The sequence below is a fragment of the Saccopteryx bilineata genome, chromosome 2 (genome assembly GCF_036850765.1).
Source record: "Saccopteryx bilineata isolate mSacBil1 chromosome 2, mSacBil1_pri_phased_curated, whole genome shotgun sequence".
NCBI lineage: Eukaryota > Metazoa > Chordata > Mammalia > Chiroptera > Emballonuridae > Saccopteryx > Saccopteryx bilineata.
In genome coordinates, this window is record NC_089491.1 from 362,355,776 (window position 1) to 362,379,160 (window position 23,385).

The 23,385-nt window shown below is 46.5% G+C and overlaps 1 protein-coding gene across 1 annotated transcript in view; it reads left to right on the forward strand.

Moving 5' to 3' along the window:
• SLC6A4 (solute carrier family 6 member 4) overlaps positions 1 to 21,790 on the forward strand; it is a 44,206-nt gene extending 22,416 nt beyond the window's left edge. The window contains exons 3-14 of the mRNA XM_066263130.1: positions 1,304 to 1,438; positions 1,924 to 2,143; positions 2,944 to 3,082; positions 4,718 to 4,852; positions 5,220 to 5,323; positions 7,810 to 7,937; positions 8,181 to 8,293; positions 8,939 to 9,070; positions 10,121 to 10,220; positions 12,121 to 12,221; positions 17,372 to 17,539; positions 21,033 to 21,790. Of these exons, the coding sequence (XP_066119227.1) occupies positions 1,304 to 1,438; positions 1,924 to 2,143; positions 2,944 to 3,082; positions 4,718 to 4,852; positions 5,220 to 5,323; positions 7,810 to 7,937; positions 8,181 to 8,293; positions 8,939 to 9,070; positions 10,121 to 10,220; positions 12,121 to 12,221; positions 17,372 to 17,539; positions 21,033 to 21,107 (1,550 nt within the window). The 3' untranslated portion in view covers positions 21,108 to 21,790. The remainder of the gene's footprint in view (positions 1 to 1,303; positions 1,439 to 1,923; positions 2,144 to 2,943; positions 3,083 to 4,717; positions 4,853 to 5,219; positions 5,324 to 7,809; positions 7,938 to 8,180; positions 8,294 to 8,938; positions 9,071 to 10,120; positions 10,221 to 12,120; positions 12,222 to 17,371; positions 17,540 to 21,032) is intronic.
• The last annotated feature ends 1,595 nt before the right edge of the window (positions 21,791 to 23,385 follow it).

A 23,385-nucleotide genomic window follows, 5' to 3' on the forward strand; every position in this document is an offset into this window, starting at 1 on the left:
CGCCTTTATTCAGAGCCTTACTTAAGGGGCTGAGTCACTGGTGTGATTTCCCCCACACTCATTTCCTCCGGTAAAGCTAGGCAAGTTAACCCCTTTGGACAAATGCTACCATGACAACACAACACGGTTCTTATTCCCAATTTAGATTTCTCCAGAATGATGTTGAGCTAGATGGGACCTTTCTGAGTTGCATTGACTTTGGGTTTCTAGGTTCAACTGACTTTGAGGGAAAGTTGTTTGGGGAATCAAGCCAACCCATTCTTTGGGCTGAAACTCAGGCTGCAAGTAAACAGTCTTTTTTTTTTTTTTTTTAAGATTTTATTTATTCATTTTTTTAGAGGGTGGGGAGAGAGAGAGAGAAAGAGAAGGAGAAAGGGGGGAGGAGAATGGAAGCATCAACTCCTATATGCGCCTTGACCAGGCAAACCCAGGGTTTCGAACTGGCAACCTCAGCCTTCCAGGTCAGCACTTTATCTACTACGCCATCACAGGTCAGGCTGCAGGTGACCAGTCTTTAATGTGGCTTTTCTACATCCTGCCTCAGCCGTGAGAGCTAGGAGAGAGGAGTCGCCAGACCTACAGCAGGTTCGCCTTTCTCAGTCTGGGACAAACTGCCCTTTTCAGGCACACTGGCAAAACTGGCCGAGGCAGGGAGCGTGCTAGCTCAGTGGAATCATGGAAAATGGCTAACTATCAATAATCAAGTGTCTGGAGTCAGGGATAATGCTGATGAACAAATAAACTAATTCAGTGGCTCGTAGATTATCACAGCTGTTCTACAGGTTGTCACAGATCTATTCCAAGGGTCCCAAACGCTGGTCCATGTACTGGTTGCATCAGAATCACCTGGTGAGTTAAAACATTTTGTTGTTGTTGTTATACCCATACCTGGAGCTTGTGCTCCAGGAAGTCTGGGTGGGTGTGTGTTTTTAAGCCCACCAGTTGATTATGATGGATGGCTCTGCTCAACCCTGTGATTTTTTTAGGGGAGGAAACACCCAGAGAGGTGAAGTGGTCCCTGGTCCACCAGGCCATTAGAAGTGGAACTGGTCCCCACTTTCTTTCTGTTTCCTCTCCGCCTCCTACAAAACCTCGCTTTCGCAGCAGAGCTGTGTCTACTATTCCTTCTGGCAAAGCACCAAGACCAGGGAAGCGTAGTGTGAGGTTACTCAGCATGAGGCTCTCCGGGAAGCTCGAGCGTCAGATGGCTCTGTGATTCTCGGCGTGGCCCCTGCTGTCCGGGAGGGTTGACATCCTGACACAGGTGTGGGCAGGGAGTAAAACTGTCTTTCATCTGCCCCAGGAGCATTCCTCCTCCCCTACACCATCATGGCCATTTTTGGGGGGATCCCACTCTTCTACATGGAGCTCGCGCTGGGCCAGTACCACCGAAATGGATGTATTTCAATATGGAGGAAAATCTGCCCGATTTTCAAAGGTAACCGGAAGGCTCGAGTGGGTGGGTGGGTGGATGTTCCAAGGAAGTGGTAGTTTCCATCAGTGGGTGGGAGCTGGGGACCTTCTGGAATCAGTTAGGCTTTCCGGAACCCTTGGAGATAACTTGAGTACAATAATTAAGTGTGGTTTTTTTCTTTCTTTCTTTTTTTAAGTAATTCAGTTTTTGACCGCTCAAGTGCCATGAGCTTGTTAGAGGCAAAGAGAATAAATTACAAGTTAAACTAGATAGAAAAATTTTAAAGCATGAACAGCACACACATTTTTTCTGAAATATATTATCTTGCAAAACGTAGAAATCACTTACTACCTTGCTACTTTCCCGCCACCTCCCAGAGTCTTTGGGGAATGAAATGAGTGGCAGTCACCACCCTCCCCCCTCCCCCACTGCAGTGCTCCCCAGCGCCCTGTTCCAGCCTCTCCCTGGGGGACTGCCTTTTACACCCGGCCTCCCTTACTCTGTCCCAGGGATTGGTTACGCCATCTGCATCATTGCCTTTTATATCGCCTCCTACTACAACACCATTATGGCCTGGGCGCTCTACTACCTCATCTCCTCCTTCACCGACCAGCTGCCCTGGACCAACTGCAAGAACCCCTGGAACACGGGCAACTGCACCAACTACTTCCTGGAGAACAACGTCACCTGGACACTCCAGTCCACGTCCCCTGCGGAAGAGTTTTACATGTAAGCGAGGGGGTGGTCTGTTGAGGGCAGGCCACACCCCTATGATTTGGCTTTTGGCTTCTTTGGAGAGAGGCTGAGTATGGCCAGCCCCAGGCCGGATCTGAAGCTGGGGGACTCTGCCTTGAGAGCTCTGTAACCGGGCCCTCTGTGCCGTCCGGCCTCTCTGATGCGCCATGCCAGACAGTTCCAATGGGACCAAGATGATCTCTTTATCTTCACATTCCAAAATTACTCCACTGCTTCAAAACCACCCTTCTCCCTGGGCCTTCCTGTCAGCCGGGGTCATGGAAGCAGAACCTCTGACCACTTCAGTAGATTGAAACTATCCACGTAGTTCCTGGTTACATATGTTTACTTCATCAGTGGGATCTACCCTTTGGAAGGAGATGCCTGGAGTAGAGAGTATTCTGGAATGCCGGAAGCTCACGCAATGGCAGCCCAAAGAGAGTGCTTGTTCAGGGTAGGAAAGGGCCCTCTGCCCACACATACAAACCCTCATGTACCCCAGACTCAGACATGGGGGTCATCTTTCCCGGTTGGTCAGGGCGGCTCCAGGAAAGGAGAGCCCTAGAAGGTTGCCTTGGTGCTGAGAGTATTCCCCAGTCTTGGTCGGCTGAAGGTGCTGGTCTCTCCTTCAGGATGGGCAGAGCCAGCCCAGCTCTTGCTGAGGTGCAGTGACTGCTTGGTGCTCGCAGCATGGTGTCCATTTCTCCTCATGGCGTCCTCCCAGAGGGATCACTGGCACGATGCTCAGGTTGCTGTTGGGACAATTCACGGGCCTTCTTTCTCTCGCACTGCAGGCGCCACGTCCTGCAGATCCACCGCTCCGAGGGACTGCAGGATCTGGGGGGCATCAGCTGGCAGCTTGCCCTCTGCATCATGCTGATCTTCACTGTTATCTACTTTAGCATCTGGAAAGGTGTCAAAACATCTGGCAAGGTGAGGAGGACTCTGACTGCCGAGCCAGGCTGGCCAAGGGGCCCCAGAGGATCCCAAACTCAGAGCTCAGTAGCCCAGAAAGCCACAGACGAGGGGAGCATGGGTTTTTTCCACACTAGACACGTTCTATGTTGCTCACTCTCTCTTCACTAAATCTGTTAGAAAGTACCCTGGTCGGGTAGCTCAGTTGGTTAGGGCAGTGGTCCCCAACCTTTTTTGGGCCACGGACCGGTTTAATGTCAGAAAATATTTTCACGGACCGGCCTTTAGAGTGGGACGGATAAATAAATGTATCATGTGACCAAGACAAGTGTCAAGAGTGAGTCTTAGACGGATATAACAGAGGGAATCTGGTTATTTTTTAAAAATAAAACATCATTCAGACTTAAATATAAATAAAACGAAAATAATGTAAGTTATTTATTCTTTCTTTGCGGACTGGTACCAAATGGCCCATGGACCAGTACCGGTCTGTGGCCCGGGGGTTGGGGATCACTAGGTTAGTGTATTGTCCCAAAGCACAGAGATCGCCAGTTTGACCCCCGGTCAGCACACATACAGAAACGATGTTCTTGTCTCTCTCTCTCCGTCTTCTCCCCTTCCTCTCTCTCTCTCAAATCACTTTTAAAATTCTATTTAAAAACTCTGTTAGCCCTGGCCGGTTGGCTCAGTGGTAGAGCATTGGCCTGGCATGCAGGAGTCCCGGGTTCGATTCCTGGCCAGGGCACACAGGAGAAGCGCCCATCTGTTTCTCCACCCCTCCCCCTCTCCTTCCTCTCTGTCTCTCTCTTCCCCTCCCGCAGCCAAGGCTCCATTGGAGCAAAGTTGGCCTGGGCGCTGAGGATGGCTCTGTGGCCTCTGCCTCAGGCGCTAGAATGGCTCTGGTTGTGGCAGAGCAAAGCCCCAAGATGGGCAGAGCATCACCCCCTGGTGGGCATGCCGGGTGGATCCCAGTCGGGCACATGCGGGAGTCTGTCTGACTGCCTCCCCGTTTCCAGCTTCGGAAAAATACAAAAAAAAAAAAACTCTGTTAGAAAGTTCTAAGGCCTGACCTGTGGTGGTGCAGTGGATAAAGTGTCGACCTGGAAATGCTGAGGTCGCCGGTTTGAAACCCTGGGCTTGCCTAGTCAAGGCACATATGGGAGTTGATGCTTCCAGCTCCTCCCCCCTTCTCTCTCTCTCTCTCTCCTCTCTAAAAAAAAAAAAAAAAAAAAAAAAAGAACTAAAAATGGGCAATCCCAAGAACCATTACATGATTTAAAAAAAATCCTTTAACCCACTGAGAGTGTCACAATTAATAACAATGGCAATAATTTATTGAAAACCCATCGTGGACAATGTTCAGTGCTTTATATATGCTAGCTCCTTGGTTGTTTCCTGCTACTTTCCCCTCTTTATAGATGAGGTTACAGATAGTTAGTACCAGCGAGGGGTGAATCACATCCCTGTCTGATTCTAGGGACTGTGATCTTTCTGCCACACCACCCAGCCTTCTAAAATTACAGAAAACACACACACACACACACACACACACACACACACAACAAAAGAGAGGTAGATATCCCGTTTTGGAGGTTTTTAAGAATAAAAGACAACACTATTCATGTCGTCATACCTGTGTTTCCTTCCTGACAGGTGGTGTGGGTGACAGCCACCTTCCCTTACATCATCCTTTTGGTCCTGCTGGTGCGGGGAGCCACCCTCCCCGGAGCATGGAGAGGTGTCCTCTTCTACTTGAAACCCAACTGGCAAAAACTCCTGGAGACAGGGGTAAGACTTTGAGGAAAATGGTGTGCACCTATCTGTCATTTTTCCAAGTAAAGCTAGTCCTCCGAATAGGACAGTAGCAACAGCTAGAATTCCGGTTCAGTGGCAAGTCTGTAATGATGCTTTAAATCAGAAATATCAATACAAGCATGAGAAATATAGTTGAGGTCACTGAACTGGTTCATGCCCACATAATAGGAGGAGAAATCGCGTTTATTTGCACATGGTATGTGGCCATCCTTGGAATGAGCCTTGAGAGCTGTGAGTCTGTGTCTGCACACGGCCACGTGGAGGCCCGAGGGCACTGGCCCTGCTGGCACCCAGCCCCGGCCCAGGTCTCAGCCCCTCCCCTACCTCTGCTGTGTTCCAGGTGTGGGTGGATGCTGCCGCTCAGATCTTCTTCTCTCTTGGACCTGGCTTTGGGGTCCTACTGGCTTTTGCTAGCTACAACAAATTCAACAACAACTGTTATCAGTGAGTATCGGGGCCCCTAAACAAAGCTTAAATGTGGGGTGAGTGTAAGTCAGCTGTTCTGAAGGGAAATGGTTGAACCGATGGCCTCAGACTTAGCTGGGCTCAAGCCATGTTGATGTTCCGACCTTCAGGGGGTACCACAGGTCCCTGGCCAGTTCACTCATGGCCAGAGCCTCGCCCAGGCCACTTGGGGGTTTAGAGAAGCCCCACGCCACTTCAGTTTTGTGAGAGTCTCTGTATATTAAAAAAATAATTAAGAAATTCCAAAACTGGCCTGACCTGTGGTGATGCAGTGGATCAAGCATCGACCTGGAACGCTGACATTGCCGGTTCAAAACCCTGGGCTTGCCCGGTCAAGGCACATATGGGAGCTGATGCTTCCTGCTCTTCCCCCCTCCTCTCTCTCTCTCTCTTCTCTAACATGAATAAATAAATAAAAATAATTAAAAAAAAAGAAATTCCAAAACTAGTTTACAAAAATTGCAACTGACACTAAATGTTTAGAGTTGACTTACTATATTTAACAACACAATTATAATGTGATAATTTGCTTATGTATATATATAATACAAAAAAAACATAATGATCAAACTATTTTGACCAGCACAAAAACACCATAATTTTTGTGGCATATTCTTATTTCAGAAATAATGACAAACCAGAGAATGTTGTACCTGCTATGATTTAAGTATTACTCACCACCTTTAATTTTTAAAATACATATTTGAAGTTAAAAATTTTTTTGGCCGTGGCTGATTGGCTCAGTGGTAGAGTGTCAGCCTGGCATGTGTATGTCCTGGGTTTGATTCCTGGTTAGGGCACACAGGAGAAGTGACCATCTGCTTGTCCACCCCTCCTCCTTCCCTTCCCTCCCCATTCTCTTTCTCTCTTCCTCTCCTGCAGCCATGGTTCGATTGGTTTGGGCAAGTTGGCCCTGGGTGCTGAGGATGCCTTTGCCTGAAGCCTTTGCCTCATGTGCTAAAGATAGCTCATTTGCCAAGCAACAGCCCTATATGGGCAGAGCACCCCTGTAGGGCGTTTGCCGAGTGCATCCTGGTCAGGGTGTGTGCGGGAGTCTGTCTCTCTGTCTTCCCTCCTCTTACTTAAAAAACATTTTTTTTAATTTACTGATTTTAGAGAAAGAGTAAGGGAGAAACATCAATTTGTATTTTGTTGTTTCAATTATTTATGCATTATTGGTTGATTCTTGTATGTGCTCTGACCAGGGATCAAACTCTGCAACCTTGGCATTATCGAGGACGACGCTCTAACCAACTGAGCTACCTGACCAGGGCTTAAATATCACTCGCCATCTCTAGAGTTGACTTTGTTGGGGTTTTTGTTTTTTTTTTAGATTTTATTTATTTATTTTTAGAGAGTAGAGAGAGAGAAAGGGAGAGAGAGAGAGAAAGACAAAGGGGGCAGCAAGAAGCATCAACTCCCACATGTGCCTTGACCAGGCAAGCCCAGGGTTTTGAACCGGCGACCTCAGCGTTCCAGGTTGAGGTTTTATCCCCTGCACCACCACAGGTCAGGCTTGAGTTGACTTTGTTTTAATGTTCCATCACAGATGGCAATGTGCAGCAATCGAATATTCATAAGATAATTACAGAACTTAATTGTTTAAAAAAGGAATTCACATGTACCCCAAGCAATGTGGTCTTGTTTTGGGATACCAGCTGAAAGTCCTATGATAAACTCTTCTGTTAAAAGTGTCAGGATATTTGTCCTGGTCGGTTGGCTCAATGGTAGAGCGTTGGCCTAGTATGTTGATGTCCCAGGTTCAATTCTTAGTCAGGGCACACAGGAGAAGTGACCATCTGCTTCTCCACCCTCCTTTCTCTCTCTCTCTCTCCCTCTTTTTCTCTTCTCCTCCTACAGCCATGGCTCGATTGGTTTGAGCTCATCGCCCAAGAGCTGAGAATGGTTCTGTGGAGCCTCCGCCTCAGGAGCTAAAAATAGCTTGGTTGTGAGCATGGCTCCAGATGGGCAGAGCATTGGCCCCAGACAGGGTTTGATGGGTGGATACCAGTCAGGGCACATGAGGGAGTCTGTCTATCTCCCTTTCCCTTATAAAAGAAGAAAAAAAAAAGTGTCAGGATATCACTGTGACTGTCTTGTAACCTCATTTGCACCTAACATCAAAAGTCTAAATCTGAGGACTTCACCAAAGTGAAGCCAAGGACGCTTCTGGCTCCCACACTAAGAGCAAGCCTTGTGTGAAACCAGGAAGTGTGTGCTGTGCGGGTCTGCAGCAGGACCGTGTTTTCAAACCACCCCTGACTGCCACTCGTGATAACAGCAGCTTGTAGTGCAAGGCTGATGCGACTAGTCTGAGAGGCCAGGCACTGGGAGGAGCGGAGGGGACACCAAGACAGGCTTGAAGTCCCTGTGAGCTCAGCCTGCTCACCCTTGCTACAGCTGGAGACAGATGCCCAGACTTCCACCTTGGAAATGTCTCCGCCTTTTTGGGTTTTCTGCTTCAGAGATGCTCTGGTGACCAGTGTGGTAAACTGCATGACAAGCTTCGTCTCAGGATTTGTCATTTTCACGGTGCTTGGATACATGGCTGAGATGAGGAAGGAAGATGTGTCCGAGGTGGCCAAAGATGCAGGTAGGACCTTGGTTCTGCTTAGGTCTCTTGCTCCCACTGAATTCCTGTGCTGTTCTTTGGGTCTTTTCACTATCTAACTTTTGAATTATTTCTAAATGTGTCTTGAAAAATTTTCAAAGATTTTGGATAAAGTTAATGCCTCGGAGGTGTTCAGGCCATGGTGGGAGTGGGGCGGCTCCCTGGTCCCCGGTACTGGGGCCTAGAACACACTCCAGGCTCCTCCTCTTTCCCCTTCTGTCTCAGGGCCCAGCCTCCTCTTCATCACATATGCAGAAGCCATAGCCAACATGCCGGCGCCCACCTTCTTTGCCATCATCTTCTTCTTGATGTTAATAACACTGGGCTTGGATAGCACGGTGAGCCAATGGGGAGGGAGATATGGCTCTGGGGAGGAGGAAGAGAAGGAGGAAAAGCAAGGGGAGGAGGTAGGGGAATTGTACCTATTTCCTCCCATCTGGCTGCCCCAGGTGGTATTGGCTGATCCCTCCTGATGCTCCCCCAACCCCTCATTCACTCTTCATCAACCATGCTTACCAGCCTCTAGTACCTTAGAGAGTCATGAGTGGGATATTACCCAAGCACAGGGGCTCAGCATGTGTGCACTGTTATCATTAAGCACTGTCGCTGGACCACAGGGCAGCAGCTAAAGGCCAGGGCAAGGTCACTCTGTCTCAGTCCCTGCCACCCAGCATCCAGCCCAGCGCACTGCCTTTCCTGTGGACCGTGTCTCAGCTCTGAGTTGGTTTTCCTGGTACAACCAACGTCTCCCCAAGAGGCCTCACTGAAAACAGTCCTGTCCGTGTGCTGTCTTTCCTTCCCTTCATGTCCTTAGGCACGGGCTCTAAATGGCAGTGTAAACAGGCAAAGGTGTTTCCAGTGAGGGCTGGTGAGTAGGGGAACAGGTCATGATCAGTCTTAACCCCTCCCTCCTGCTCACTGTCCTGGAAGGTAACCGATTTATCCCAAAGCCTTCCCTGTGACCATTTGTGTGTCCCTCTCAGTTTGCAGGCTTGGAGGGGGTGATCACAGCTGTGCTGGATGAGTTTCCACACATCTGGTCCAAGCGCCGGGAGTTGTTGGTGCTCTGTGTGGTCGTTACCTGCTTCTTTGGGTCCCTGATCACCCTGACTTTCGTGAGTACCATGACCCTCAGCTTAGAGTCAGCCTCCCCGAGGGCACCTGAATGCCACAAGAGGCTGTTCCTTTCCTTCCATCCCACATGGTTCCCTGGCTTGGGGACCAGAGGGAGGGCTTATAAAAAGTTTGTCATCAAGGATAAAAAGAAAACTTGTTTCTGGTGGCATCTGTTTGTAGAGTCTGTGCATGGCATCTGGGGGCTCCTTACATTTTACAGTAGATCCAACTAGATTTCAGGAGTGGCAGAATATCTGGGGGGAAACTAAGATTTGCTTTCCTAGTTTACTTCCAGTCCCTAGGGCTGCTTTCATGGCAATATTGCCCTGATGTCCTAATCCACAGGACAGCTGGAGGCTGGCATCTCATGATTGTAGTGTCACCTTGTCCCCTCCAGGGAATATGCAATGGTGAAGTCAGACCCAGTCCAGTGATTTTTTTTTTTGGTAGCTGACGCAAATACTGTAAAACAGGGATCGTATAGTACCCATAGGCACCCTAGCCTTGTGTCCTGTCTCAGGCAGATTTTATAGATATGCATCTTCCAACCAGGGCCCCAATGTCTGTGGAGCAGGGACCCTGAGCGGGACCTAAGGGATTTGCAAGTTAGGGCAGAAGGCAAGATTCTGACCAATGTGCTCAGTGAGTGGATCTGTATTGTAGGCTCTTCCAAATTCAGTCTTTAGGGATCAGGATTCTCCAAGGCAGAGAACACAGTAGGTGTGTGGTCAATGGAGGGAAGTTGAAAATAAATTAAGGCCCTTTTGAGTTTGTCTCTTAAAACTTAGTGGGAAGGGGAAACAAGAAGAGAGTGCTCCCTAGGAAGGGCGGAGGGTGCTCCCTAGGAAGGGCGGAGGCATCTGATAGGGTGAAATCTGCCTTGCCCTGAGAAGGCCAGTCCAAGAGGCAGGTGCTCAGATAATTATATTAGGCCCCAGGTGGGAATTTTCCGGAAATATCCTTCGTTGAGAAGCTTCCTTTGGCCCCTCTCGTAAAGAAGAGGCAACGCCTCAGGTCGCACTGGACCAGGTTCATGCTCTCATTTCCAGGGAGGAGCCTACGTGGTGAAGCTGCTGGAGGAGTACGCCACGGGGCCCGCGGTGCTCACCGTCGCTCTGATAGAAGCAGTTGCTGTGTTTTGGTTCTATGGTAAGGTACTCCCTCCCACCAGCCACAGTCCTTCCACAATCAGCCCATAGCCACCAGAATGGAGAAGGGTTGATTTCATTAAAGGGCAGGGCAGTGTACAAGCTGTCACCTCCTGGTGGGCTGGTGGGTCTGTCAGATAAGGTCTGCTGAGCCCATATTTAGAAACAGGTCATCCTCTCCTGCACCTTCTTTACAACAGATTGCTCCATACTCTTGGGTGGACGTTTATTCTGCATTTAAATATTTTACCCAGTGGAGACTGGCTGAAGCGGTTCCATGAGCTCATCCACAGTGGATGCTTAGATCCTGACTGGCTCTAAGAACTGGATAGAATACAAAGAACTATTGCAAAGTGAATGCATTTGCAGAGTGGACCATACCTTACTGCTATATAGGGTGGCCCTCAATTTAAATTTTGCAAGCAAGAGCTCCCTGCAGAGCCCTGAGACAGAGTTTAAAAGTTTGTCTCTTCGGATTATCTGCAGTGGAGAAACTCCCTCTGATCCTGGGATGGAATCTCTGATAAGGATGAACCCACCAGGAGCACAGAGTGTGAGCGGACATAGGTCCATTGGCAGGGGTCCCAGGAGCTCCTGGGTGGGGGTCGGGAGGGCACAGGCAGTTAAAGTGAAGACAGCCAGGTTCAGAGATGCTTCTCTTCCTCTTGAAAATAAAAAAGAGGCCTGACCTGTGGTGGCACAGTGGATGGAGCGTCGACCTGGAAATGCTGAGGTTGCCAGTTCGAAACCCTGGGCTTGCCTGGTCAAGGCACATATGGGAGTTGATGCTTCCGGCTCCTCCCCCCCCTTCTCTCTCTCTGTCTCTCTCTGTCTCTCTCTCCTCTCTCTCTCCCTCTCTGTCTTTCTCTCTCCTCTCTAAAATGAATTTTAAAAATTTTTAAAAAATTAAAAAAAAAAGAAAAGAAAAAAGAGATTAATTCATTCTGAAAATGTATTTATTTTCCTAGTTTCTATGATAATAAAACAGCATTAGCATGTTTGTCATTATGCATATATACAGAAGGGGGGCCTATAATTTGAGTTGCACATGAGTCCAGTTTTTAAAAAGAAGTCCTTCCCACCTCCCCAGCAATTCAGAGGACAACGTTCAAGTGGGCGAGTCGCTATGGACCTGCCCCAGGTATGGCTGGGCGCTCTCAGAGAAGCAAGCGCAGAACAAGCTTCCAGCCCCTTCTCAAGTTCTCACCAGTCAGTATCCCCTCACTCCCATGACAGTTATTTTTTTTAAAATTATTTATTTATTTATTTTTTACAGAAAGGATAGAGATAAAGAAAGGGGAGGGGAGGACCGGCAAGCATCAACTTATAGCTGCTTCTTGTATGTGCCTTGCCTAGGCAAGCCTGGGGTTTCGAACCAACAACCTCAGCATTCCTGGTCAATGCTTTATCCACTGCGCCACCATAGGTCAGGCTATGCCAGTTCCTTTATTTTTATTTATTTATTTTTGTATGCCAGTTACTTGAATAGACTGATCTTGATTGTGGTCTGGCACATGAATGAGCCAATCTATGGTTAAAATTTTCTCTTGGAAGTTCCGTGTATGTGGTTATATGGTCAAAGTCCGTCTCTGTTGAGTGGTTTTATCATTTTAAAACAAAATTTAACTTTGTTTTCTACAGTAATAATAAAATATATGCCGAGAGGGGCTCTACATCCCTCCCCAAAGGTCCGCCTATCCTCCCACTCTATGTAGAAAGAACGTTGCTTGCTATGCAGGGCAGTTCTGTGACAAGTCCCCCATTCTACTTTCAGACCAGCTTGGTGCCCTGAGCCCCTCCCAAGAGAAATTTCAGAGCTGCTTCTGTCTGAGAATCAAGGGATCGGACGGCCCGTAGCCTCTTGTGGTCAATCAACCTCTTTCTCTTTCGAATGATTTCAGGCATCACTCAGTTCTGCAGGGACGTGAAGGAAATGCTGGGCTTCAGCCCCGGATGGTTTTGGAGGGTCTGCTGGGTGGCCATCAGCCCTCTGTTTCTCCTGGTGAGTTGTCATTTTCCTTCTCCTTCTGGCCCTGGAGAAAGAGCCACTCAAACACTTATAAAAAATAAATAAATGTTATTGAGGTATAATATACACACAGAAAAGGGTGCAAATCATAAGTGTACACCTCAATGAAATTTTATAAACTGAGCACACTATCGTAGCCAAAACCATACAAAGAAACAAGAACACGACAGGAAGAGCCCCTCTGTGTCCCCTCCCAGTCACGTGCCCCACCACGGTTAACCACACTTCTGACTCCTGACACCACCAAGTCATGCCGGCTTTAGTCACCTTACTGCTTCGCTCCCCTGTTCAGTGATAATGATAACTAACATTTATTGACCATTAAGTGTCAGGCTAGACTTGGTATAAAATTTAAGCCCATTGTTATTTTTTTTTTTTGCTTTTTGTTTTGTTTTGTTTTTGTATTTTTCCCAAGTTACAAGTGGGGAGAAGTCAGACAGACAGACTCCCCCCACATGCGCCCGACCGGGATCCACCCAGCATGCCCAGCAGGGGTTGATGCTCTGCTCATCTGGGGCGTTGCTCTGTTGCAACCAGAGCCATTCTAGCGCCTGAGGCGGAGGCCATGGAGCTGACCTCAGCGCTCCAAGTTATTGCTATTTTAATCCTCACAATTCTATGAAGTAGTATAGTTCCAATACCTCATTTTACATTTAAGGAAACTGAGGTTTAGAGATATTAAGTAAAGGGTCCAAGGTCACATGACAATTAAGAACCATTTAAGGCCGGGGAAGGATTTATTGTGTTGCTCATGAGGCCCTGGGAAGGGTCCTTGCAATTTTGTGTTCATATTTTTTTTTTTTTTTATATTTTTCCGAAGCTGGAAACGGGGAGGCAGTCAGACAGACTCCTGCATGTGCCCAACCGGGATCCACCCGGCATGCCCACCAGGGGGCATTGTGCTCTGCCCATCTTGGGGCATCGCTCTGTTGCAACCAGAGCCATTCTAGCACCTGAGGCAGAGGCCACAGAGCCATCCTCAGTGCCCGCGCAAACTTTGCTCCAGTGGAGCCTTGGCTGCGGGAGGGGAAGAGAGAGACAGAGAGGAAGGAGAGGGGGAGGGTTGGAGAAGCAGATGGGTGCTTCTCCTGTATGCCCTGGCCGGGAATTGAACCCGGGACGCCAGGCTGATGCTCTACCACTGAGCCAACCGGCCAGGGCTGTGTCCATATTCTTAAAGATGCTCCACAAAGGTCTTCAGGCATGACCTGAATCATAAGCAGAACCCATTTTTATTGCCAAAGGACCTGGGTGACAAAGTTCAGTTTCAAGGGTTGCCCATTTGCCCAGACGTGCTCAGTGTTCACTTCCTCCTTGCTGCACGGGCCCCTGCTTCCCTCCTGGCATCCGTCTTAAGGAGATGTTTGCCCGAAGAGGATCGGGGCCCACTAACATCCCAAGTGTGCTCCAAGGTAGCCCTGGGGTCAACTGACTCCGTGCATGTCAGCAGGGACCACTGTCTTGTTCTTTCATTTATCTGTAATTTTATTTTGGGGGCGGCCGCTTTTTGATCTTTTAGACTTCCTTCAACCCAGCTGCAGCTTGTAAGGCGTATCTGGGCCATCCATTTTGTCTGAGGACATCTCTGCCTTTGGCACATAGCTGTGCCGTCCCCCTCTTTGAAAACAGCCCTTTTTTTTAATGTTTTGACTTTCTTAGCCATTTATTTTTTGTTGGTGTTGTGTGTTTGTAGATTTTATTTATTAATTTTACAGAGGAGGGGTAGTAGTGAGAAGTATCAACTCACAGTTGCTTCACTTTAGTTCAGGGGTCGGGAACCTATGGCTCACGAGCCAGATGTGGCTCTTTTGATGGCTGCATCTGGCTCGCAGACAAATCTTTAATAAAAAAAATAATAACGTTAAAAATATAAAACATTCTCATGTATTACAATCCATTTATTTCCTACCACTCATGTTCATGGTTGCAGGTGGCTGGAGCCAATCACAACTGTCCTCCGGGACAACACCAAATTTTTATTGGATAATGAGTAACGTACCCAGGTTGTTGTATGGCTCTCACGGAATTATATTTTAAAATATGTGGCGTTCATGGCTCTCTTAGCTAAAAAGGTTCCTGACCCCTGCTTTAGTTGGTCATTGCTTGCTTGTCGTATGTGCCTTGACGAGTCTAGCCCACGGCTTTGAACTGGAGACCTCGTGGTCTAGGCCAACGCTTTATTCACTGTCTCACCACAGGCCAGGCAGTCCTTTGTTTTTTTGTACTCATTGTACCACATGTTAACCTACAAAATGAACGCTCTGCTCACCTTGCCTTTGCAGTGCTGCATGTGCCTCTCCCAGAATCCCTCCTGGACTTAACGTCCATTCCCCTGGATCCCGGAGGTCTCCAAAACCAGTGTCTCTGGTGTGTGCTCTGGGCTCCAGTGTTCCCTAGATCTTGGCCCAGGAGTTCCTTTATTACCTTATCAACTCCCTGTAGCTTTTAAATAAAGGTATATGTATTTTTAAACCCAGAAATGTTAGTGGTTTTCAGTGACAGGGTTGGTCTGAATCGCCTAGCCTGCCATTACTAAAAGCAGAAGTCCCGACATAAATGGGCTATTAATTTATATTATTACCCATGCTTCTCGATAATCTACTTAAATCCTTTCATTTGTTTTTCAAAGGAAGGAGAGACACTGGATTAGTTCCTTGAGGGAAGAAGTCCTGTTTGTTTGTTTACTTTGGCGTTCCCCACACAGGGAGGGTATGTTGTCCAGGGCTGAAATTTGCCAGACAGACGCAACTGAGGCACTCAACATGGACATAAAATTTAAGGGGGCATCCAAAATCTCAGTAGTCAAGGTAAAATGCTATTTAAATGCAATATTTCTTAAAAATCAAAATGAATGCCTAAAAGACCCCTGATGAACAAAAATAGCAACATTTTAGGTGTGTTTTTTGGGGGGTTTTTTGTTTTTTTTTCTGAAGCTGGAAACGGGGAGAGACAGTCAGACAGACTCCTGCATGCGCCTGACCGGGATCCACCCGGTACGCCCACCAGGGGCGATGCTCTGCCCACCAGGGGGCGATGCTCTGCCCCTCCGGGGCGTTGCTCTGCCGAGACCAGAGCCACTCTAGCGCCTGGGGCAGAGGCCAAGGAGCCATCCTCAGCGCCCGGGCCATCTTTGGTCCAATGGAGCCTCGGCTGCAGGAGGGGAAGAGAGAGACAGAGAGGAAGGAGGGGGGGGTGGAGAAGCAAATGGGCGCCTCTCCTATGTGCCCTGGCCAGGAATCGAACCTGGGTCCCCCGCACACCAGGCCGACACTCTACCACCGAGCCAACCGGCCAGGGCCAATAGCAACATTTTAAATAGAGACAGGATCACTCACCTCACCCTACCCTGTTGGAACCTGTTTTTTTTGTTTGTTTGTTTTTAACATAGTGCATTCAAATATTATTTATCTTGATTACAGAAATTTTGGGACCCCCTTAAATGTTCTGCTTGAGGTGAGTGCCTCATGTCTCACCCTAATCCTGGCCCCGGTCTTTTATTCTTTTCATTTCTGTGAACTTCTGGTTGTCTGGAAAACCGAGAGTGAACTCTTGGTAGGACTGTCCATGAGTTTTGGTGCCCAGCAAAGCCCATATCTGGGTTCAGGTGCATTACTCATAATTCCTATGATGGCCACTTGACTCACTTCCTCTAAAGGCAAATGCCCTAGGGCATGATGAAGAGGAGGCCAATCTGTCTTCTACTTCTGGGTTTACTTAACAGATCCCCTGCTCTGGGCTTTTTAAGGCTGCTTTAGGTAAACAATGAGTAGCTTACTAAAAATATTCTTTTTCACTGAAGCCAAGTTACAAAAAAAGAATATATTGTGTACAAGCAAGGAGGGGCTGGGGCGTGCGAAGGGGTGTGTGCAGTAACACATACTGGCCGCAGCGAGAGCACGAGGCCTCGGGACTGCACCGGATGTCACACCCGACATCAAGACAGACGAGTTACCGCAGGGATGGCTCCTAACCAGACCCCCCCTTTGCTCTGTTCCAAAACTAGCTTCCTTAGTAGCCGAGTCTAGGAGCGAGGAGAGTAAGTCCAGAGAAAGGTTTGCGATTGGCCGGGCTCCTGTTTTGAAAGCTTCCTCCTGGTCTTAGGATAATAACACTGTTCAGAAGATGGATGTGTGTTTAACAATTTCCCATTTTATTACCTGCAGAGAAAGAAAAAAAGAGATATAAATAGATGTTTAACTACACAAATAATTTACATTACTGTCTTCTTTATGACTATGAAATAATAGAATAAAATTAAATCAAGAGCAATAACTATTTCAGCACAGTGGTTACTAGGCAAAAACTGATATTTACACTCTCTCTGGAAACCAAACGGAGACGAGAAAACTCATGAACTGGGTGTTGGGAGCACACCGTGGAATTTTTCTTGGCCAAAATTTTCACTGACTTTTCAAGTAACAAGCGTACTAAGAGCTGCTCCTCACCCCCCCCCTCCCCATTATTCCTTTCATTATGAGGGCCTGTGGCAGGCAGTCATTCATTGTTGAGACACCTTGTTGAAACCCCAGGCTAAGACACTTAAGCAGAACGCAGAGTGCTTACAGAGAGCAGAGAGAAGGAACACCTGCCAGGAGCCTGAGTCCTCGTTGGGTCTTGAGGACCTTATTATCTCTCCTGGACAAAGGTACCTTTCATCTGACCAAAAACAATGGCAGCTGAGAAATGCAGGAGGAAATGAAAGCAAAGCAGAGAGAAATAGGAAGTCCTAGGGCCGGCAGGGGCCATGGAGAGGTCACCCAGCTTATCCCTTCACGGTCCAGCCGGCCGGTAAGAGGGGCCCAAACCAGTTCTGACAGATGCTAGTCTCTTCCTGTTTGCCCTGTAAGGGGTGCTGTGACTAACATTCTGAGGTCTTCTCATCCCCAGTAGAGGATGAGGTGGGGGGTGGGAGGAGAGCATCAAGATAAGAACATGGCTGTTAGATATTTGCAGAAAATGAGGCACAGAAGTCGATGAATTTGGTGTGTCAGAGTTCAATCTAAGCTATGTCATATTTTGGGAACGTCTTGAAAGTAAACCTTTACGTTTGGTGGTGTTCATGGTATCGGAACTTTCTCTAGCTGGACAGATAACCTTTAAGATTTTTAATGTTTCTGTTTTAGTTCATTATTTGCAGTTTTTTGATGAGCCCGCCACAGCTACGACTTTTCCAGTATAATTATCCTCACTGGAGTGTCATCCTGGGTTACTGCATAGGAACCTCGTCATTCATCTGCATCCCCACGTATATAACATACCGGCTGCTCACCACGCCAGGGACCTTTAAGGAGGTATGTGTGCGTCAGCGCGCGCATGCGGGTGTGCGCACGCGCGTGTGTGTGTCCGTGTGCGTGCGTGTGCGTGTGTTCAGACTGGTAATTGTTTTGGGAGAAAAGGGTTCTCTTGTTACGTCTATTCAAAGGAGATAGGTCCATCACACAAAATTCACTTATATATTTATATAACATACACCATGGAGACCTCTAATGGCTGCCACTGTCATCTTTTTTTTTTTTTTCCTTGATTTTTAGAGAGAGGAGAGATAGAAAGAGAGAGAGATGGGGAAGAGCAGGAAGCATCAACTCATTGTAGTTGCTTCCTGTATGTGCCTTGACCAGGCAAGCCCAGGGTTTTGAACTGGTGACCTTGGTGTTCCAGGTCGACACTTTATCCACTGTGCCACCACAGGTCAGGTTGCCAACTGTCATCTTAAGGCATTTCTCATAATCCTCAAATAAAACAGCACAGGAGCGAGCTGGTCTTTCCGGAGCGCCACAGCACGCAGTGTGGGGGCAGGGGCTGTAGCGCCCTGAACTTACCAGACAACTACTTTGCCTCCTGCTTGCCATTGGCATGGACATCATCAAATTGGTGGTGTCTGGGGTGGGTAGGTGCGTTTGCGGGGGGTAAGCTCAAAGGGGAAGAGGGGTGTTTGGGGAAAGCTAGAAGGGACAGTGCTCTATATCAACCTGAGAACTGAGACGGGCTGGTCAGTGGGCTCTCGGAAGCAAAACTCAAACATGAGACCAACATGCTCTTCTTCCTAAAACATTTTATAAGAAACCTGAAGCAAGAGAACATGAGCCAATTACACATCAGCTCCTCTTAAGAACTGAGTTCATTTCTTCTTGCAAAAAGGAAAACTGAATTCTAGATGAACAGAACTTCTGCAAGGAGTTACTAACTTCCTACACCCAAACCACTCCTGTCACAACCTCATTCCTTCCAAAGGGCCTTGAACTGGAGTCATTGAATTTGTTCCTTCAGATTGTCCTTCATGGCAATCGTGATGGTCCACTGGCTCTGCTGACTCAAACCCAGGGGCCAAGGTCAGGGCTGGGAACTCAGATGAATAGATGTCAGTATTCTTTGGTAACAGACTACACCTCAAATCTTGGTTATCTTTCTTGCAAATTCCTTTTCCTGCCCATAGGAAACGTCACCTCAACATGTATAATTAACACAGCTCAGATTCATTAGTTACAGAGATAAGGCTGATTGTAGGGCCATCTTTGCCACAGGCCACTAGATAGGGAACAGTGAGTTACCAGGAAGCATCCTGATACACAGACAATCGATGGGGACTGGGAGGGGGAAGACCTAGTCAGCTACGACAGCTTATTCACCTTCTCTGAGCTTTAGTTTCTGCATCTTTAAAATGTGCTTGTTGGACTAGATGAACATGTCCCAAATGTGAATGTATTTTAAGGAGCAACAGTTCCACGGGATATCAATAGGCATTACTGCTGGGGAGAAGGGTATGTAGTCAGAAAGTTTTGGAGAATGCTGGATTGAGGCAAGTGAAATAGGTTTCTTTACTGCAGGACTTCTCAGAAGCCTTAATATGCCCATGTGCATGCCTAATCTCTGAGAGGGATAAAGCACACCATGGTTTTTTTTTTCTTTTTGCCAAGAACAACAAGGGGCTGTAATTCTTCATGAATACCATACTTGATAGTCTGTAACATTTTATTTATGAGGGAGGGAGGCTTCATAAGAAATTTTGATGTGGTTAAAAAAAAGACTAAGAGAAAGTAAATTTCTGAACTCTTTTGGGCCCTGACCATCTACAAGGTTGGGGTTTGTGGAGCGAGCCATCCCTGGCTCACCTGAATTTGGAGGATATCACAGGCACCTGTAGCCTAGAAGTCATCAACTCCACTAGGTCATTCACAGAAGTCCCCGGTACTCTGCACAGATACTGGTCCCTCCGAAGTAAGTGTCTAACAGTGGTTCATTTCTTAGATGACCACCTTGCAGAAGGCCAGAGCTGGGAAATTTTAAGAGCAATAGTAGTCTGACAACTGAAGTGCTGCCAAAGTATGGAAAACGAAGGCGGGCCTGGCATTTGGGGACAGGGGGATAGCAGCCAGAAGGGCAGCCGAATAGGTGGTTGGGGGTAGGGTACAAAAGCCAGATGTTCTGCCTTACAGAGTGGTTCATCATGGACCTTCCTCCACTGCACACCTGGGTGCTCTCTTCTCCTTCTGCACGACACTTAACACCAGTTAGTAGCATGATCTGTGTCCAGTTCCTAATTAGCAAGACAGAATCCTGTGTAGTCAGGTTACACCGTCTTCTGTGGGGAAGGATAGTCTGTGAAATTTTGCTTTCTGTGACTTCACCTGTCCAGGTAGCTGATGAGTCTTGCCGCAGCGCTTCTGTACATGGGTTTCCAGTGGGAGACTGGGGTATTTGAATATTGAGGCCATTTAGGAACACAGCATGTACAATTTTGTGAATTTCATTAACTGTGAAGTGGAGCTTTTTGAATTGCAAAGGCTGGTCCTGCTCCTGAAAGAAGAAGAGCAAACTCCCAGAACTGGGAAATCGAAGGGGACTGGGTACTTTTTCCATCCAAAATAAAAGGGACAACTCATAGAGCTTCACTTACTAGTATATCCAGAGAGGCTTCCCAATCTCATCCTACCTACTTACTGGATCGACTTTTCCATCAGAGATTTTACTAAGCAACTTAATAGAAGTTTTTCTAAGCTTCTGCAGTGCTGCTGTTCTTCCTTCCCTGCGTCCCTGAGCTGCTCCATGTCACCCTGAGGCTTTTACAAGGTGGGCTGTGTTTTTCATACACAAAGCCCAAGCATATTTCAGGTCTGTCTTAAAATTTCTGTGTACCTCAGCTGTTTCTAATGTAAAAATTCTCCGCTTTTTCCCTGTGGTAAGCACCATGTCAGCGTGAGATTACTTTAGGAGTGATGATTTCAATAGTCACATCTTTTTTCATGTAATTATGTGGTGGTCTGCACCTTTCTATGAACTAACCAGTATGCCTTCACAGATGGGTTCACTAACCCAGTAATATCCTGGCTGTTATGTGGCTGATGGCACTGTGCACCGTGTCTGTTGTGTGTATGCAGGGCTGAGGGAGAGGCGAGGGGGGCAGAATCCAGCACTCACTCTGTCCCCCAAGCCCATGACCTCCTCCTTCCTGAGAAAGAGAAAAAGATGCATTTTCCCAAATCATCAAAGGCGTGTGATAGACCAGCAGGGGTTCTATTGAAGGCTCATCATTTTCTCCCATTAGTGACTTAGTGAGTTTCATAATTAGTTTACAGATGCTTATAGTTCCTGAATATTTCATTTTAATTCACACTTGAGAGTGAATAAATTGGGAATTCCTCTCCTAAGGAAAGTCGGTGAGACTATTCCAACTTACTATTAAATGCCGTTAAAATGCTATTTTAGCTGTAATACTAATGTTGAAGTGTTTTTTCAATTCTGTTAAATTACGAGTATGTTTATAACATAATATTTTCTTTCCAACAGCGTATTATTAAAAGTATTACTCCAGAAACACCAACAGAAATTCCCTGTGGGGACATCTGCTTGAATGTCGTTTAAAACACTTCAATGGAAGAAAAACGGCTTCCCAACAACTTCTTCCTCTAGTTCTGAGAAGCCACGCCTCGCCTTCTCCCTCCAAGTGAATGAGTTTCCAGCGAAGTCTGACAGTGGAAGGGTCTTCTTCATAGAGACTCAGTCCCAAAGACTGTGGTGCCCAGACTCTTAAGGCCTCCAGCCACATCTTTCTGTGAAATTTCCTGGATATCTTACCATGTTAGACTCTGTGATCAGCTGAACTGAACTATTTTGGATGCTTGAGGGTGTGTATGGAGGTGATGGAAACCACCATGTAATCAGGATTAGGCTTAGAGTCAAGTCTGTGAACGTCTCCTGTATCATTTCTCATTATGATCACTGGTATCGGACATCTGTTTGCTTCTGAAGTTTTCATTGTTCATGGATGCATAAACCATGTAGGAGAAAACAGGGATCTTGTCTAGCTAGCCATGTTTTCTGAGTAGCATAGAACTCTCCAGCTGCAGCTGCTAGAACCCTGTAACCCATGTGCTGCTGTAGCATCAGAAGAGAAAGATGTAAGAAACTAAATTGAAAAATAATGTGTACATGTGAGCACATGTATCTGTGTGTACTATTGTTTAGTGTATTCTTATCTTTATTACAATACTTTGGTCCTATTACAAACTATATGACTTTCCTGTAATTTTTCTTACATTAATCAATTCTACCTACTCAAATGTGTATGTATGTCATTATTTGAAGAGTATAATTATCACAACACGCTCTGCCACCTTCTCCTTTTGCAGGGACACTACTTGAATCCACACACCTTCCTTTATGGGCCAGCCTTAGCATTTGCTGAACTTTATTGTCATCTTCCTGTCTCTTTCTGCTAAACACTTAGGATAATGTTCCACAGGCAAACCTGGCTTATTTCATTAGTCACTGTGGCTTGACCATGAACCACTTTGAATAGGGATATTGACAAATTCATCTTCAATGTTCAGTTGGCTGATTTAAGTTCTGTATACTTCAAATGACTTGAGTTTGACTGTTGAGGTTATTTTGCTTTGTGAAGAGAGGCTAAATCCAGTTTTTACTTATAGTGTACAGAGATTTGGCACCCTGACCTAAACCAAGGTCATCCTCAATTCAAAAGTAATTGAAGAGTCTGGGATAGTCTTAAATGGACACTCCTCCAGCCCCAATCCCTTGGTCCTTTGCCGGGGTTCAGCCCTGGGGGGAATCCAGGGGTCCCACAGGAAGAGACGGCGTCAGCGCGAATCGAGTGAGAGAGCCGAATTCTTTTCTTTCTCTTTATTCTCTAGTTAGCATTTACTGCCAGGCATCTCTGCCAATGGCTGGTCTAACTTTACTTTTTATGCACACACACTAAGTTACAATCACATGGTATTTTGAATACATCATTGTTTTAGTTCCACTATGGTTACATATTTCCAGATAACAGTTAATTCATATCTATAAGCTACAAATCAGGTGGTAAGTCATTCAAAGTACAATTATACAATAACTTGAATAGTAATAACAATATTGGTACAAACTTCTAAAAGATTAGTACTAATTAATAACTATTTTACTGTTGTTGTGAGTCAAGGGCGCAGAGAGAGATAGCAGACGAAATCATCAAGGACTGCCGCTTGCTCAGGCAAATAGCCTTGAGTTCATGTAGTGTCCTAATTCTTTTTTCACAAGACTACAAAAGGCTTGCTATTTAAGAAACTGACATAGTATTAAGAGTAACTTTTACTTAATGATACATAGAGTGCACCTGCAAGATATCTAGTAGCAACATAATATCAGAAGGCATTAATTGCTATTGCTGCTATGAATCCCACTACATTCCTCTCCTTATTCTTAGAAAATACAAAAATCTCATGAGAATGTTTTACTGAGAAAAGCCCAGCAACTGCCTTCAGTGATAAAACAAGTCTTTTAACAAAACATTCTTTACTTACCAGCTGCGCTCCTATCCAAGGCCACGCAACAGGCCACTCCACTCCACTTTACCTAAGATTCTAATGTCTAGTTAAACTTTATTCATTTACTATATTCATACACTAGTTAAGTTCTAACTTTATTCTTCCTAACATGATTAATAAGAAGAAATTCTCCTACAAACTTAACCCTTTATGAGGGATATCATGGCCAGCCTCTTAAGTTTATGAGCCCAGTTCAAGGGGCTTACAGGCTTTTCTGTGGAACTTACACCTTCTGTCTCATTTCCAAAGAAATTACTATGAATCTACAGGGAAAGCAAGGTACTATTATCCTTGTGCCATAAATAATAGCACACACT